Source organism: Equus przewalskii, chromosome 21 (genome assembly GCF_037783145.1).
Source record: "Equus przewalskii isolate Varuska chromosome 21, EquPr2, whole genome shotgun sequence".
NCBI classification, from domain to species: Eukaryota; Metazoa; Chordata; class Mammalia; order Perissodactyla; family Equidae; genus Equus; species Equus przewalskii.
Window position 1 is genome coordinate 14,275,911 of NC_091851.1, and position 19,122 is coordinate 14,295,032.

General features: G+C 39.3%; 1 protein-coding gene across 17 annotated transcripts in view; it reads right to left on the reverse strand.

Annotated features, from left to right (window-relative positions):
* Positions 1 to 19,122, reverse strand: part of PLCB4 (phospholipase C beta 4) — a 388,953-nt gene that overhangs the window by 48,790 nt on the left and 321,041 nt on the right. For all 17 annotated transcript variants that reach the window (XM_070587877.1, XM_070587870.1, XM_070587869.1 and 14 more), the window contains 8 exons: positions 18,860 to 18,895; positions 16,371 to 16,512; positions 15,633 to 15,717; positions 15,163 to 15,287; positions 13,184 to 13,235; positions 5,076 to 5,178; positions 2,982 to 3,146; positions 387 to 591 (listed from right to left, as the gene is read on the reverse strand). In XM_070587877.1, coding sequence (XP_070443978.1) covers positions 387 to 591; positions 2,982 to 3,146; positions 5,076 to 5,178; positions 13,184 to 13,235; positions 15,163 to 15,287; positions 15,633 to 15,717; positions 16,371 to 16,512; positions 18,860 to 18,895 — 913 coding nt within the window. The remainder of the gene's footprint in view (positions 1 to 386; positions 592 to 2,981; positions 3,147 to 5,075; positions 5,179 to 13,183; positions 13,236 to 15,162; positions 15,288 to 15,632; positions 15,718 to 16,370; positions 16,513 to 18,859; positions 18,896 to 19,122) is intronic.

Genomic DNA, 19,122 nt, shown 5'->3' on the forward strand with positions numbered 1-19,122 from the left:
TGATTTCTTTGAGGCTACAAGGGTTGACAGCAGTGGCAGGAATAGGCTTATTTATTTATTTATTTTTTAAGATTTTATTTTTTCCTTTTTCTCCCCAAAGCCGTCCGGTACATAGTTGTATATTCTTCGTTGTGGGTCCTTCTAGTTGTGGCATATGGGACGCTGCTTCAGCGTGGTTTGATGAGCAGTGCCATGTCCGTGCCCAGGATTCGAACCAACGAAACACTGGGCCACCTGCAGTGGAGCGTGCGAACTTAACCACTTGGCCAAGGGGCCAGCCCCAGGATCAGGCTTATTTTTAACCACTGGTGAAATACTGTATAATCTTGTAAACTAGGACCTCATATACATATATATCATTTTCTGTACCCAAATGTTTAACTTACCTCCAAATCCATCAGGCACATATGTTTTAAGAACAATATTGCAGAAAATCGTTGGCAGTGATAGTGGTTTATTTCCCTCATTTCGAAGGGATATGTGCCGATAACCTGCTTGGAGGCCATCCAGTGGAAGAATCCTCTGGCCAATCAGCCTGTTGTTGTCATCATACACTGCTATTCTCAAGACTGCCAGGTCAGGGAGGATTACCTGCAAACAAAAAATGGTGCTTTTCATTGATTTTTGGAATACAGCTCCCAAGAACTGTATCTCTAGGAACCTGGACCATATCCACACTCCTCTTCACTCCTCCTTTATGGTGAAAATAAGCTCACGATCAATTTACATTCCTAAAGTGCACTGTATAAGCAACAGTGCCAAAGCCATTGGGAAAGGCAGTTGAACAGGTTTCCTGGAAATCGCCTCATTGAAAACTTTAGATGGAATGGATGTGAAAGATAACTAGTTGATCCTTTGTCATCTTTCCCCATCCTCACCCATGTAATGGATGAGCAAAAGGAAACCTTGAGAAATAAGGTGACTTTCCTTAATCTCAAAGATAGTGACACTGGGCATGGGAATCAGGCTCTTGACTTCTAATCCTGTGATCTGTCTACTATGTGGGCTGCCTCTGATATCGAGCTCGGCCTGTTTTTAAGAATATGGAAAGTACCTTTGAAGAAACACTCATGTATAAAAGACAATTTACATTTAAATTTGGACTCTCCCTTTTTCTTGCACTCCTCAGTTTTTAAGATATTTTGGAATATTAAATAGAGTAAGATGGGGCAGCTAGAAACATAACATATACCCAAGATATCTACTCTTGTCATCCCCAAAATGAATAAATGGACAGAGAATCTGAGCTCAGATAGCAGAATCCCTAATTCAGACATGAAATAGCAACATGACAAAAGAAAATCCAATGTTTTGAATTGGGAAAGCCTTTTCACTGAGTAAGACAAACCAAGACACCTTGGTTGATTTGTGTACTGTGTCTAAAGCTAGACAATGGATTGGTTGCCCATTTGTGCCTGGAGGTTATAATTTAATTCCAACTTCATGCAGATGAAAAGGAGGAATCAGGGCTGACCCTGTGGCATAGTGGTTAAGTTCAGCGTGTTCCACTTTGGTGGCTGGGGTTCACAGGTTTGGATCCTGGGTACAGAACAATACCGTTTGTCAGCCGTGCTGTGGTAGTGACCCACATATAAAGTGGAGGAAGACTGACACAGATGTTAGCTCTGGGCTCATCTTCAGCCAACATCAGTCACTCTTTGTTCCTCATGTAATGAAAGAAGACTTACTTTGTGAGATTAGCTCAAAGAACAGAAATGATAACAGGAAAAAAACAAAGTTAAGAGATTCGGTATCAATGAATGAAAGGCAATTTAACTTCTGCAGAACAGTGAAGGACCCAGAATTGCATCCTGCTTCTGGGGGCAGTAATATCACAGGTAAAAACCAAGTCTGATATTTCCTTACTCATCAAAAACAAAGAATGCCTGGAGTCAACTTGCTGAATTTCTAGAGATGGGTATAGGGATCATTCATTATGCTAAAGAACACTGGTCATACTGACAACAGATCCACTATAACAAATTGGAAAAGCCTGGCAGGAAAAAAAGACAAGCCACAGCTGTGTATTCTATATTCTGATGTAGAACAGAAGGTGACACTGGGGGGTGTTGCCTGGATCACAGAATTCACATCACAGGGAGAGCCTAAATTTCAAAATGGCTTGAACTACACTGATCTTCTGTAATCTGGTTTCTGTAAACCAGTTAGCCTATTCTGAAGTCGATAATCCCTATTTTTGTTAAGATAAGAAGCCAATTATCTGTGTTGCATGACATACAAATGGCACAGAAACACCTGGAAAACCTGTGCCTAGAGACGCAAAAAACCATTTTGGTCAGGATAATAGAACAATTGAGAGAGAAAAACAGATATTCTTGGAGACAGTACTGCCAATGCATGGATTTTTCAATACCTCTTCAACTCACAAAAGAGAAACAAAGAGAAAAAATGACTACAAGATAAAAAACTGCATCAGTAGAGAGAATGACTGTGATTGGTCTTAGGATCAAGGTATATATAGTACTGGGGGAAAAAACCCAAAAACAGCACATGAAGCATAGAATCTGTGGGTAGCAACAGGTACCACACTTACGGGAGGCACAGGACAATAACACTGACCCATTTAAGAACATTTATTGGCCTTAGTTTTTGGTGCAACATCCTCCCTGTCCTCGTGGCTAAAGGAACAGTGCGAGTTCCTAGCTGCTGCCAGGACAGGGAAGAACTCCCCAATGTAGGATGACCACCAATGAGGACACATCCTAAGTAGACCACAAACCTGGAACTTGGGTGTTGCCATGTAGGAGGTGGGTTCCTCCAAGGAGGAAAGGAGAGCCCAAAGGAGAACAGGGACAAACAGAAACAACAATCATACGACAGCTACAGAACTTATCCAATAGAAGAAGGGAAAAAGAAGACACTTTGGGGTGAATAACTGTCCCCATATCACACAGTGTCTATGCACTAAAATGTGGCTCCCAAGTTAACAGAGTGAGTCTGACACATTGAAAATGTCCTACCTTCCGAAATACAAATGATTCTTCATTGTAAACTGGATTGAGTCCATTGTTCATCACCATGCGAGTTCGGAACTCCTTACGTATAGTGTCCGTGGGCAACCCATACATGTCAACTTCTACATATGTGCCAATTTTCTTGTCTGACAAGAACTGACCTGATATGACCTGCAGCATCACAGAAATAAGATGAGAGAGAAGTGAAGTCTCTGTAATAGTCAGTTGCAGAGAATAATGTGGAAGAAATTCTCTGTTCATCTTTAGAAATTTTATTCTCTATGGAAACAATGTATTCATTCCTTATTTAAACTAAAACATCATTGAGTGACAACCATATGCAAAAAACTCTTCCAGGCAGAGGTTCTACCTTTGATAACTGTCTAGAAAAAGAAAGAGGGAAATATATATAAATCATATAATACAGAGAAGTAGTATCCACAGCATCTTCATTTCACCTAACTGGTCACATCTACGAAATGAAGTGATAGGTTCAAATATGCCCTAGGACGCCTTCATAGCTCCAAAATTGTCATACCATACTTTTACTTAATTCTTTTAAAAGTCTTGAAAAGAGACACACAGAAAGAAAAGCAATTGCTAAAATGTGCCTGTTATTCTTTAATAATATTGACACTGGTCAGCTATGATGACAGTATTATTTTTTGTAAAGACTAGCATTAAATTCCATCTATTATAAAGCTACAGAGACTTTTTTATTTACTTTCCAAATGACTGTAGCCATTTATTAGGTTTTTTCTCACATTCTCTAATAGCTAATAATTTTGAAACAGTTTTTTGAGATATAACTAACATACAATAAACTGTACCTATTAAAATGTACAAGATCCGTTCTAACACATGAGCACATCTGTGAAACTATCACCGCAATTAAGACAACAAACATTTCCATCCCCCTCAAAGTTTCTTTGTGCCCTTTTATAATCCATCCTTTCCTCCATCCCTATCTAGAGGAAACCAGATTTACTTTCTGTCACTATATATTAGTTCGCATTTTCTAGAATTTTGTATAAGCGGAATCATATAGTAGGGTTTTTTTTTTCACTAGTAAACTTAGTTTTCTACAGCAATTTTAGGTTTAGCAATTTTAGGTTCATAGTAAAACTGAACAGAAAGTAGAGTTCTCACTTTCTCCAGCCTCAGTCTCCCCGACTGTGGGTATCTTGCACCACAATGGTTCATTCACTACAAATGATGAAGCTACAGTGAAATATCATTATCACCCGAAGTCCACAGTTTACATAAGCATTTACTCCTAGTGCTGTATATTCTATGGATTTGGACAAATGTATAATGACATGTATCCACCATGTAGTGTCATACAGAATAGTTTCACTGCCCTAAAATCCTCTGTATTCTGCCTATTCATCCCTCCTCCTCGTAACCTCTGATCTTTTTTTAGTGTCTCCATAGTTTTGTCTTTTTCCAGAATGTCATATAGTTGGACTCATACAGTATGCAGCTTTTTCAGATTGGCTTCTTTCACTTAGTAATGTACCTTTCAGTTTCCTCCATGTCTTTTCAGGACTTGAGTGCTCATTTCTTTTTAGCACTAAATAAGATTCCATTGTCTGGAGGTACCAGAGTTTATTTATCCATTCACCTACTGAAGGGCATCTTGGTTGTTTCCAAATTTTGGCAATTATGATAAAGCTGCTACCAACATCCTGTGTAGGTTTCACTGGGGACATAAGTTTTCAATTCATTTGGGTAAATACCAAGGGGCATTATTGCTGGATCATATGGTAAAAGCATGGTGAGTTTTGTAAGAAACTGCTAAACTGTCTTCCCAAGTGGCTGTCCCATTTTGCAGTCCCACTATCAATGAATGAGAGTCCTGTTGTCCCACATCCTCTAGTAGGTACTTTTTTCATCTGACGTCTTTCACTAAAAGTAGTTAACTCTACTAGCGAAAAACAAATTGTATCTCAAGAAAAAAGGGGGAATTTTAAGTCAAAGTTGAGAGCAACACATGGATCTTGCAACTTGACATTAAATATTTTAATAGTGATTTCTTAAGACTTTTCCAAACCATCAGCATACATGTTTATACTGTTCTGTGAGGAGCAGGAGCCTTACCTGCACTGAGCAAGTGGCTGCAATGACCCCATCGACAGGAGTTTCAGAGAAGGGATCAAATGTTCGATCGGGTCGTCTCATGAAATCTGGTTTGAGAAGGTACCTGGTGGGACAAAGCATAGGAGCAATTTTATTAGTTGATTTTACAAAGACTAAAACAGTCACTCTCTGAGACACTGAATACTTCTTTTTCCCCATCTCTAACTTAGGAGCTAGGCTTTTAGGCAGAGGATTCTAAGGACTGAAGGGAATATCCATGCCCATCAATAATCCTAAAGAGGAGCAGGGAAGAAGAAATGTTCTCCAGATGCCAGGCTCAGTGACACCCAGGACTTTCGATACTGTCATCTTCTCTTGAATTTATTTATGCCGTGGACCTCTTTAGACATTTTTCTTATGTGCATACAGTAAAATACAAAGAAAACAATGAAAAACCAATTACATGGGCTATAGTTATCAAAATATGGAAAACATTTTACTTCTTTATGTGTTTTAATTAATGCATTAAATTATGAGATCTAATGGCAAATTTGACAATTACCATAGTTTCAAAGTGCAAAAAAATATTTTGAGAGATCTGTAACAACAGTAATGAGATATGAAAATATCTGTGACATACTGGTGTCAGAGTCACAGGTACCACTAGTATTACTGTGGGCTGTTGTCTACGTTCACAGTCAAAGGAAATGGGGAATTTCAGTTAGAGGTTGGTGAAAATAAAGATGCAATTATTTCTAGCCATGGTAATTAGGCAAGAAAATAAAAGAAAAGGTATCCAGATTGGAAAGAAGTAAAACTATTTCCATTTGCAGATGGCATAATCTTGTATATAGAAAATCCTAAGGAATCCACTAAAAAGCTATCAGAACTAAAAAAATGAGTTCAGCGGGGTTTCAAGATACAAAATAAACAGACAAAATCAATTTTATTTCTATACACCACTAACAAACAAACCAAAAATGGAATTAAGAAAACAACTCCATTGGGGCTGGCCCCGTGGCCGAGTGGTTAAGTTCGCGTGCTCCGCTGCAGGCGGCCCAGTGTTTCGTTGGTTCGAATCCTGGGTGCGGACATGGCACTGCGCATTAAACCACGCTGAGGCAGCGTCCCACATGCCACAACTAGAAGGACCCACAACAAAGAATATACAACTATGTACTGGGGGGCTTTGGGGAGAAAAAGTAAAAAATAAAATCTTTAAAAAAAAAAAAAAAGAAAACAACTCCATTTATAATAGCACTGAAAAGAATAAAATACTTAGGAATACATTTTTTTAAAGTGAGTGCATATACTTTGAAAACTATAAAACATTGTTGAAAGAAATTAAAGAAGATTTAAATAAATGGAAAGACATCTTGTGTTTACAGATCAGAAGACTAAATATCATTAAGATGGCACTATTCCCTAAATTGACACAAAGATTCAACGCAATAGCTATTAAAATCTCAGCTGGCTTCCTTGTAGAAACTGCAAAGCTGATTTTAAAATTTATATGGAAACTTGAGGACCAAGAACAGTCAAAATAATCTTTAAAAAGAAGAACAAAGTTGGAGGTCTCACGTTTCTCAATTTCAAAACTTTCTACAAAGCAAGAGTAACCAAAACAGTGTGGTACTGGAAAAAGATAAACATATAAATCAATGAGACAGAATTGGGAGACCAGAAATAAATTCATGTATCTATGGTCAATTGATTTTTGACAAGGATGCCAAGACCTTTCAGTGAGGTAAAGAATAGTCTTTTGGGGCCGGCCTGGTGGTGCAGTGGTTAAGTGTGCATATTCCGCGTCTCGGCTGCCCGGGGTTCGTCAGTTCGGATTCCGGGTACGGACACGGCACTGCTTGGCAAAAGCCATGCTAAGGTAGGCGTCCCACATATAAAGTAGAGGAAGACGGGCATGGATGTTAGCTCAGGGCCAGTCTTCCTCAGCAAAAAGAGGAGGATTGGCAGTAGTTAGCTCAGGGCTAATCTTCCTCAAAAAAAAGAATAGTCTTTTAAACAAATGGTGCTAGGAGTGCTAGACAGCCACATGCAAAAGAATAAAACGGAACCCTTTCCTTACATCACAAACAAAAATTAACTCAAAATGGATCAAACAACTAAATGTAAAAGCTATAACTATAAAACGCTTAGAAGAAAACATAGGGATAAATCTTAGTGACAAGATTTGGCAACGGATTCTTCTATATAATACCAAAAGCACAAGCAACAAGAGAAAAAATAGATAAACTTGAGACTTCATCATAAAAACTTTCATGCTGCAAAGAATACTATCAAGAATACAGAAAGACAAGCCACAGAATGGGAAAAAATATTTGCAAATCATACATCTGATAAGAGACTTGTATCTAGAATATATAAAGAACAAATAACCCAGTTAAAAAATGGGCAAATGATCTGAATAGACAGTTCTTCAAATAAGATACACAAATGGCCAATGAGCGCTTGAAAAGATGCTTAGTATCTTTAGTCATCAGAGAAATGCAAATCAGAACCACAATGAGATACCACTATACATACACTAGGATGGCTATAATAAAAAAGTCAGATAATAGGAAGTGTTGACAAGGATATGGAGAAACTGGAATCCTTAGACCTTGCTGGTGGGAATGTAAAATGATGCAGCCACTTTGGAAAACAGCATGGAGTTCCTCAAACAGTTAAACATAGAGTTGCCATATGATCCTGCAAGTCCACTCTTAGTTATATACCCAAGAAAAGTGAAAACATATGTACACACAAAAACTTGTACATGAATGTTCATAGCAGCATTATTTGTAATAACCAAAAGATAGAAACAATTCAGATGTCCGGTCAACAGATGAATGGATAGACAACATGTGGTATATCCAGACAACGGAAAATTATTCAGCAACAAAAAGAAATAAAAAGTACTGATAGATTCTACAGCATGGATGAACCTTGAAAACATTACGCTAAGTGAAAGAAGCCAGTCACAAAAGACCACATATTATATGAATCCATTTATATGAAATGTGCAGAATAGGCAAATATATAGTGAGAGAGAGTAGAAGAGCAATTGCTTGAGGCTGGGGTGGGGGGCAGGGGATATTGGGAGGTGATAACTTAAAGGGTATGAGATTTCTTTTTTGAGGTGATGAAAATGTTTTTAAATTGGCCCCAACTACACAATGTCTGCCCCTTATGCCCACTGGGTATAGTCACAAAATCATACCTCAACCAGATTCCATAACTTTCCTGAAACTTGTGTCAAAGAACTTTATCTCTCTAAAAAAATAGTTTTTTATTGTTAGAAATAACTATAAGCATAGATAGAAAAATTCCACATTAATATGAATAGTATATAGAGGAAAATAAAAGTACTTTCCCCAAAACTATAGGTTTGCTTTTAAATGTAATAGCATCAAAATTGGGGGGATCAAATCTTTCATATTCCTTAGTAGCCTAACTTTTACTAATTTCAACACTAGATGATGTCAAATTTATTACTATCTTTTAAAATCAACCAAAAAGGAATCCTGAGGCATGATATTTTTCCTTAAAGTTTACAGTGATGTTTTTTGGTTTTGACAAAGTTGCCATTCTTTGCTATATTCTAAGTCTGAGCAAAAAGTGTTAAAAAATAACCCCACATTTGACTTGGATGGAATCATCAATAAAGCACCTCTGAGGGACAACACTGATTTTTACATCAAGGACATAGAGAGTTTACAGAATTGTGCAAATATTAAAGATGATTTTGAACATTCACCTGTCTCCAAGAGAATGCAACCCAAAATATTTATATAAAAGCTCTCCAACTGCATAGAAGATATTGTCTTCTACATTCACACAGTTTTAGAGTGGGATCTTTTTTTGTGGCTAGTGCCAGCCACTGGAAAATATGACATAGGAAAAGCTCAAGACTGAGGATGGAAAGCAGGTGAATAATGACAATGCTACACACACTTCTCCAAGGAAAGCCTACCAGCTTGGTCTGGCAAAGTATCAGTCATCGGCTGTAAGGGGAGGGAACAGATGATGGTTCTGGCTTTCACAAGAGGAGAAGCATTTGGAGTCCAGCTGTGTCAAATGAGGGATTCTGCCTCCTGAGAAAGGTGGGGACTCTGGGATTCTTGTAGGACTATAGGCATCTTTCCAGTCCAGAATCTCCTTGGGGGGTGGCTGTCCAAAGATTCAGCATTCCCCAGCCCCCTCAGTCATTTCTGAAGGGTCGGGAGCCCCTTCTCACCAAAAATAGAGAAATGCGGTATTGATGATGTCGTGGTGTCAAAAACATTCTTCTGTATTCCCTGCTTTCATAAGTGCTTAGGAAGAAAACTAATCTGTGAAAGAGTGAATTGATCTAAAATAAGAAATACCAAGGGAAAAGGACAAGAAACCTAATGCTCTAAAGCAGGAAGCCTTCAGTGTCACGTGTTCATTTTATATACTTAAAAAATAGAAGAGAACATGTAGAAGTTTGACAGGACCACAAGGTAAGCCCTGGCTCGGGGCTGACACTTAGCCAACGTGTCTTGAAGGAGTGACTGTTCTGGGCCTGAGGTGGCCTGTGGATGCTGCAGAGACTGGGGACAGCCTGGATGGCTGTGCAGGTCCAGGGGCTCCAGGCATCTGTGGGGAAGCTGAAGCCGGAGCCCAGTGCCAGAGCTGGTTTTATGGGTATGGGACCTGTGCAGCTGCATAGGACCCCAAACTGAGAAAGGCTCCATGCTTGATCTAATACTCCCAGCCACTGTTTTGATATTCCTTTTTTTTTTTGAGGAAGATTAGCCCTGAGCTAACTGCTGCCAATCCTCCTCTTTTCGCTGAGGAAGACTGGCCCTGAGCTAACATCTATGCCCATCTTCCTCTACTTTATATGTGGGACGCCTACCACAGCATGGCATGCCAAGTAGTGCCATGTCCGTACCCGGGATCGGAACCAGCGAACCCCAGCCACCGAAACAGAATGTGTGCACTTAACCACTGTGGCACCAGGCCAGCCCCTGTTTTGATGTTCTTAATAATTTATGAACAATGAGCCCTTTGTTTTCATTTTGCATTGGGCCTTGCAAACTATGTAGCTGGTCCTGCCTGGTGTTCTTTGGTACAGGAAATGAATTCATTCCAAGCATCCAGGTCTGTGTGGTGGATGTGTGCATAAGCCAAAGCCAATGGCAAGTGGAGGTTTCCAAGGGAAACTTGTAGAGCCTCGGAAGGCAAGGGAGAGAGAGAAGAAGGCCCTCAGCCAGGGAGGTGGACAGGAGCCATAAGAATTAGAGGGTAGAGTTATAGGGAAGTACATCTTATTTCATCACCCCTAAGGTGCCATCAAGTGTTCAAGACCCCATTATTTATTTACCAGCAAGAAAGCAAAATGGCTGCTAATTATAACCACAAGATGTATGGATTTTAAGACACATTTCAATTTGAGAAAGTTACAAAAGTGTGCATCTTTGAATCATAAAACATCATACTATTTTGATATCAATCATCCAATTTCTTCTGAAAGTCTAAAAAGACTTGAGAAATTAAGTTGCTCTATTTCATTTCCTTAGGAATTACAGAAATGCCTCCCATTTTTCCATCATTAAAAACAAGCCTGTTATAAACTACTGCTCACTTTCCTGGTAAATATCACACTTCCTGGGCTGAATGGTGTGATCTCCCAAAAGATTGGCCCACAGAGCAGACAAGGATTCCCAGGTAGGTTTCTGACGTTTGGTTACTGTTGCTAAATTCGAGGGGTGTATGAGCGCTCTGCACACCGATGTTCTGTATAAAATAGCTATCATTTGCCACCATAGGCCTGAAAGGCACAGAACGCCTCTTTATAGAAATGCAGCCCTCACACAGAGTCCACAGATTTTTTTAAATGCCCCTGCAAGTGGGTGGGAGAATGACTAGGGCAACGCAGTGAAAACCATAGAGCTCCCTGGATGCCCTTGCTCCGTGGGAACACGTCCTGTGTGGCTAGCCCCGTATCTACCAGCTACCACTCCTCTGTCACCGAGGGTCACAGAGCACACAGGTGAGAAAGATTTCTTCTCTTTTCCCTGTCGGTGACAAGCTTTGCCTCCAGGCTGAGCATGGGGAAAAGGTGGAGGGAAGAGGGAGACACGAGACTCTGAACAATACTGTCAATGCCTCTTACAGTTGGGCTGCTCCACTGAACATCACGTTTTTTAGTCCCTCTGGTGGGACTCAGGCTTTCGCTTGGAGCACATCAGCACAGAATTCAGGCTAACGTAGCACTGTCCTTGTTTGTGAAGATATTTCAAAACAAACAATGGTGCAGAAAGTAAGACGCTGAGCATGCGAACTATGGCAAAACGAAAACTCCTGAAAAGAAACATAACGAACGCATACAACTCCTGTCGGGACCTCTTTTACCTGGAAACAATTACCCTCCCTGTGCCAGTCTCAGCCATCAGGCTGCTGAGGCAAGAATGGAAAGGCTCCTTTAGTGTCCTGGCCACAGCGAAGGTTCCGAGGGGGACGCACAGTCAGGCCTGACATGGCTGGTATGAACCGTGAGGGCTGGGCGGTCTCCCCGGATTCCTTAAAGGCCTGGTTTGAACAGAGTGCTCAGTCATCTTGCCTGGTGTCCGTGTGTGACTGACCATAAGGTCTTAAGCTTTTCTTAAACCTCACTTTTCATAGAAACTTGCAGCTTAGGCAGTACTTTCATACACATTCCTGTTCATCCTTACTGTGGCATCAGGACGAACTCGAGTGATGCTGATAGCTGTTACTGCCTTCATTTCATCAAGCAGAAAATCGAGGTTCAGCATCGCACACACCTGCCCAGGGCAACAAGGCCAGCATGCAGAGGAGCTGGGGCTCCAATCCGGGCTTCAGAATCAAGCCAAAGGCTTTTCTCTCCACCCCACAGCTGTCCCCTGGGGCCTCGCTGCCTGAGCCCACGGCTGGGCGTCTATCCACCAATTTACGTGCACAATCTCCTGTTATGAACACTTGGCATTAAATAACAAAACAGCTTTAAAAAAATTCTAAAATGTGTATTTGGCTGTTTTCTTTTAAACCACATAGTTTTTATTTGTTTTTCCCCAGTTTTATTGAGATCGAATTGAGACGTAACATTGTATTAGTTAAGGTGTACATTTTTTATTTCTTTCAGAACGCACAGCAGAGGAAAATGCAGTGTATCCTCCAGTGATGTGCATGGCGGGTGATTCGGGTCGCAGGGCCGTCGTCACCCATGTGTGTAGTTACGCTGGCAGAGAACCATCTGGCAGGCAGGAAGAGGAGGGAGCGTGCACTTTGAATCTGCAACTGCTGAAAAATTTTACCTTGACTGGCTGTTTTTAGTGATGAAAATTAGACATCCACCCAGGGAGGCCAACAACTCCCCAAGACTAGCATTGTTGGGATAGGATGGTACTCTGCTCAGTTAATTTAGAGGCCTTTGCCTAGTGGTTTGGGATTATTTACCTGAAGAGGGTAATAACATTAACAGACGCATGGAGAAAAAATGGCCATACGGTTTCTTTCATCTCTATAGAATTTTAACTTCATATTTTCATTTAAACGTTCAGCATTTCAGCGGAATTAACATTTCCTATTTCACTACTCAGTTCACACTTTAAAGAATGCTATTTAAGTAAACTAGAACAACATCCATAGCATTATTTTCTTCTATTTACAAGACACACGAAACAATCAAGAGAAGATAAAGCTTTCTTCCTAACTGTTATTAAATTCAACTTGACACTCGTAACTTCATTATATATTAAATCAACTTCATTCCTCTACTTGTCATAGGTAAAATATATATATTTTATGTCTATGTCTCCAGTTAATGTCCAAATGAGCAGGGATCATTATTTGTTATAGCTATAAAAACCTGCCCTGTTGAATTTAAAGTGAGAGAATTAAACTGTATATGATAAATGCTTATCTTGGGGTTAATTTTTTTTAAAAAAGTCTGCTTACTAAAACTGGGGTAGATGAAGAATGTATATTTGCAAATATAATCTATCTGGGGATTTCATTCATTTCTGTCCCATCCCTCAAACTCAGCTTAAATTCAGCAGCCCCTAACTAAAAACGACACGGTTTCATTATAGCTGTAGTATGGGGTTCTGGAACACGGTGACAACAGTTTAAATCACATTACTCACCCGCAGGATCCATTATACTCAAATTTTCCCTGATTCAATTGCATCGCTAAATCTGTCAAGAGACAAAAATAATTTAGTATCTTGTGTCCCTGGACAAAGAAGATCATGACGGGGTAATTTTAAACATTGGAAACCAGATACCGATCCTAGGCCGAAAGGTCCTTTTTAACACTACAAGGTACTTCTGGGTCTGTTTAGAGCATACAACTGTCTTCAGGCTGAAATGATCTCATCTTTAATATAAATTAAACATAAAATGTGTTCTCACAAAGATCATGCTAGAATTGCTTTAACAATTGGATTCAATATATGAGTCATACGATTGTTCAATTAGTGTTGAGTGCAGATGTCCAACCTGATACAGTTGGAGAGGATGTGCCTTCTGACCCCAGAGGAAGGGTACGCTGGAGATACCCAGTAGGGTCATGTGAATATAAAACTCGATTAAAAAGAATAAAAAATAAACTAGACAAGTATCATGTAAAAATTGGTGACTTGGGGAGAATTCTTCTAGTGGGGTCTACACTGGCAGGACATGGCTTATGACTTTTCTCTTGCAGGCAGACACAATCTTCTTTCTTCTCATCAGCAAAAGAAATGGGTAAGCTGATGGATTTTTTCCTTCTTCAAAATGTTGTGGTGAAATCTAACACTATGGAATAAGACATAAGCTGACCTAGTGAATAAACTCCTCTGGGATCATTTAATCCCTACAACGGACTCACTGACAACTGAGAACACAACTTGACCCCTTTTTTAAGTAAGTAAAATAAGTGCCTCTTTGTTTAGTTTGTCTCTGCTAGAAACACTCTGGGATGGTACTGGTACCCGGTTTTGGTTTAGTGGAGCAAGGACTGAGGGGGACACTGGTGGTTCTGGAGGAGGCTCTACCAAGGGGTGAGGAATGTTAGCAGTTCACATTCATGCCAAAAGGATGAAAGTCAAAGGAACTTACAATCAGTCTAGACAATAGGGAGCAAGGTGGATAGAGATTCTCAAAGGATGGTGGATGGTCTAGAAAAGGAAAATATTCCCAAATTGGGAAACATGGAAGGTACCCTGATATAGCAAAGAACTGAACAAGAAAAGGGTTTTCTGTTTTGTTTTGTTTTATTAATTTTAAGGACTATTCTCGGAACTAACCATAGAAAGTGAATAGATTTTTGTGGCGTATTTCTCACCTGTTTTAGATAAGCTACCAGAGCCCATTATTTTCCTATCTGTAATCTTAAAATTGTGCCCCTGGGCTCTTAGGATCCTTTACCAGACCTAGTGATATGTTGATGGCTGTCACTGCAGCTCCCAAAGGGTTCTGCATGGCCTCTCCTACTTTCCAAGCAAACCATGAAAACTTTACAAAATGTTTTATGCGTTCATAAAAATTGACTTCTCTCCTTGCAGGAAAAAAAAAATCATTATATATTGGAAATCTGCCTTTGAGGACACTTTGGAGGACCAAGTTATAAATTAGTACCTCTAAGAAAATGTAACTCCTTCCACACCATTTTAGCAAAGTCTGCTCCACAATTTCTGCGCTTTTATGGTGTGGTGCCACTGTGTTGCTGACATCTGCTGAATGTTAACAGTGGGAAGGGTACTTTCCAAGGGAAAAATGAATCATAGTTATTGTACACAGATACTCAAATTCTTCTCATTTAATTCTGTTTCTGGAAATGAAGATAAGTTTGATCCAAAGGAAGAAAAATTAGAAATATTTTGGAATGGGGGGCAATGTTTAACAGATTAGTCATGGTATTTTCAAAAGGAAATTCAATTTAAATCAAAATATATTTCCTTCTACCATTGTTTTATTGCTTTGAGTTTTTAATTTCTCGCCATTATGTAAATCCAACAACATGTTGTTTTGCCATATGTCTGCTTTCTTTAAAAAATGCCCACAGCCAACCGATGGCTACTCTTGGCACCATCCTGTCAAAGTGTTCTCGTGGAATTCGAGGTCACTGGACATCAATTCCTACCTGGGGTTTGATAGTTCAGTGAAACCATCTGGCAGCCAGCGTTCCAGAAAATCTGAGGCATGTAATTACTGGAATCGACTCGGCCTCCCTTGGGGTAAATACGACTCATTTGTCGTTTGTTATAACTGTGTAACTTATTAAGGAGAATGGAAAAAAGAATATTCTGGCAGCATAAATAAACAACAAAGAGCTAAAACAACAAAGGTCTAGACCAACAATGATAAACACGCAGACAAGAGGGAGCAAATTCACATTTGTAAATGATGCTTCAGAGAAAAACTACAGTTCACTGTGTGGATGATAACAACAATTCTCATTTGGGCAGATTTTCACAGCTGCTGTGGTCTTTCACACATATTATTTTATTAGCTCTACAACTACAATTATATATGAACCATTTATCTACTTTAGAGACTCCCACCAAACCAAATGTGCACCAACCACTCATTCCACTTAACACACAAGGATACTTCACAAATTCAATCGCATGTGTCTTCAGGTAGCCTAGACCGACTGACTCATTAAAAGAAGACATGTTATAATGAATATTGCGTTCTGTAAAGAAAAAAAAGATGCACTCAGAAACCCTGCCATCAACCCTCCCAGAAAGACAGGCAATAAATATAATTACACCCTGAACCATGAGGCTTTGGAGGCAGGTGTGCCATTATCATATCAGCAGCTCCTACTTTCATTAATGTCCTGGGGATGGAGACAGCTGACTTAAAAAAAAAAGTGTGATGAATTAAATTTGGAGTCATTAAACAAATTATGTATACACCAACTGCCACACACAGCCATCCCTGAAATATGCATATTTGATGATGAGGAGGAGGAGGAGGAGGAGGATGGGTTCTCCAGCCCAGAAATGATTATGGAAAGTTTAAAAACACTTTATACATTTTTGGAGACCAGCTTTTGATTAAAAGAGGTCTAAATGAAAGTATATCTAAAATGCAAGAGGCTACATGCTTTGAGTGCTAACAAATCCACAGTCTCTCAGAGCCACCCTGTGGATAACGGAGGGAATGCTACTGCATGCCCAAAACATGTGGTTACGTTATGGTCTGTCAAACAAAAACAAGGTGAGGTGAGCAGCCTCATGTCCAGAAAAGAAAATCCCAACACAACAAGTCAGATCAGAGCTCATCAGCATAACAGCAGAAAAGCAGACAAAAAAGGCAACCGCATTTAACCTGTGGTGTTACCTTCAGCGACATGGAAACCTTGAAATTTCACGGGCTGTGCATAGTTGATCATTGTGGACAGATAGGGATGGATGTTAGTGGTAGCACCCACGTATTTATAGGACGCCATCCACGCCTGCTCATCTTCTACAGTAACCAGGCCCTACAAGCACAATGAAGGGAACAGGCATGTCAAGACTTCAGCCAGGCTCACAGAGTCATGCTGCAGACTTCTTCACTAACGATCATTTGCACACACACAAATTGAAAGATGACGACCTTTTTCTTTCTCAGTGATGCTAAGGATAATTTTAAAAGTTAATGCCTATTATACCGCCAAATAATGCAAAAGGAGATGATAAAATATTAGGCTTATCTTACATTTTTTGGACATCTTTTAGATTTTTGAAGGTCTTTAAAATAGTCAAGAAACTATATTGAATATTAGCACAGCAATGCTATGAAATATCTATAATGGGTACTGTCATCCATATTTTCACAAATGGAGGCAAAGTCAAAAACTGACTCTCCAACTTGAGTGTGCATCAGAATCACCTGGAGGGTTTGTTAAGACAGATTCCTGAGCGCCACTCTCACACTTTCCAATGAAGTGAGTCTGGAGTATGGCCCAGGAGTTTGTATTTCTAACTAGCTGCCAAGTGCCGCTGATGAGGCTGCTCTAGGGACCACAATCTGCTTAACACTGCTCTAGAATTTAGGCCCCAAACAGAAGCAGTTTATGGTATTCAAAAAAAAAATGCTTATTTTTGGGGGCCGGCCCGGCGGCACAGCAGTTAAGTGCACATGTTCCACTTCGGTGGCCCCGGGTTTGCCGGGTTGGATCCCAGGTGCAGACATGGCACCACTTGGCAAGCCATGCTGTGGTAGGTGTCCCATGTATAAAGTAGAGGAAGATGGGCATGGATGTTAGCTCAGGGCCAGTCTTCCTCAGCAAAAAGAGGAGGATTGGCAGTAGTTAGCTCAGGGCTAATCTTCCTCAAAAAAAAAAAAAAGCTTATTCTTAAAATAATCTGAGAACTCATTACATAGGACACATTGAAATTGCATTATTTTGCATTGAGGAAAAAAGAAAATAATTTTAGTTTATTTCTTGGCAAATCAGAACAAAACGAATAAAATCAACAACAAAAATAACACCTCAAAAGTGATCAACATTTTGTTGAGAACTTTGAGGAGCTAAATTCCTCCATAGATTGAACACAGGTGGATAAACTGCCTGGTCACGTGAATGAATTCAATAGTTAAAAAATGGTCAGACTGCTTTACCTGATGACTTAACAATCTGAGCATTCTAAATCATCAAGCTGATTTAGCCTGAGAGAAATAATCAAATAATGTGATTTGCTTTTTCAAAAAAATCATTTCTTTATATGTCCTGAATGCCCGAATAAGGGCAGAGGCCATGTCAGATTTCTTTCTTGTGTGTTTAATGATAATGAGTAACACCAGTACCACGTGCTGGGTAGCAGACTGAATTCTTGCATGCACAACCTCATTATTGTCAGTAATCATGTGTAGTAAGGATTAGAATCCTTGAGAAGACTGAGGCCTTGAAGATTAAAATAACCCGGTCATGGCTGCTCAGCTAATAAACAGCAGTAACCAAATGTCAACCTGTGTTTTGTTGGCTCCAATACCTTATAAAATTCTAATAGAAGAGAATTTCACAAACATCATGGGAGAGGATTGAGAGCAGACTTATCCATAATTATTCCAAACTATATTTAGACAGTAAGAAGATAGGGTCTTGCTCCAAATAAGATAAGACCCCATAGACAGAAAGATAGTATTTTCTGAAGCTCTGAATTATGGGAATCAAATTACAAAGCACATTTCTGTCTGTGACTGCCATCAGTCTCACCCTTGTAATAAACCACGTACATTTACTAATTCAAACCACTTTGATATCTGGAAGATCTTTGAAGAGGATAAAAGAAACTGAAAATGTAACTTCACTTTCCTTGTAACACAGTCAATATCTAATAATGTCAAATAAAACTCAGAATGTCTGCAACGTGAAAGTAACTAAGCATCTTTCAGAAGGACAATGCAGTCAGAACCATGATCACCTTTCTATTTCACTATGATATCAATTTGAAGACATATTAGGTCATTTTTATTTTCAAATTCAATGTGTTGATGATTATATACTCCTATTCTAGGAATAAAATCTCTAATTCTAACTTAAGAAAATGCCTTACTGTGCTAAACACTTACTTTTAGGAAAATCATCTTATTCACTTGCCCTGGTTCTGTAATTTTACCAGGATTTAATCACTTCCTCACTGTGATTAATTCCTTCTTTTAAAGACTCTTATAATTAGATGCATCAACTATGTAAATATTATCCCCATAAAAAGTAAGCTTGACATTCCATGGGACAGGGAGAAGATAGAATAACAACACTTAGTATAAAATGTTCAATATTAGAGGGCCACATACGGTGTCTCATAATGAAAACAAAAAACACAGGAAAATTATCTTATTACCTTTTTGTTGTTTTCATGTTCAAGGTCATCTGAAGCCTAAATTAGAGAAAGAAAATAATTAATTTACTTCTCTAAAGGGAAAAATCTCAAATTTACTAGCCATGCATATGTAAATACTTAAAAAAAAATCTATAACCTTTTTATTCTATTTACTTGTTAAGATGAGCAATTATTGATGACATAAAGCCATGGATAAAAGCGGATACTGAAAAGATACGATGGCCTGTCTCACACACTAGAAAAGCAATTCTTAATGCTCTCTC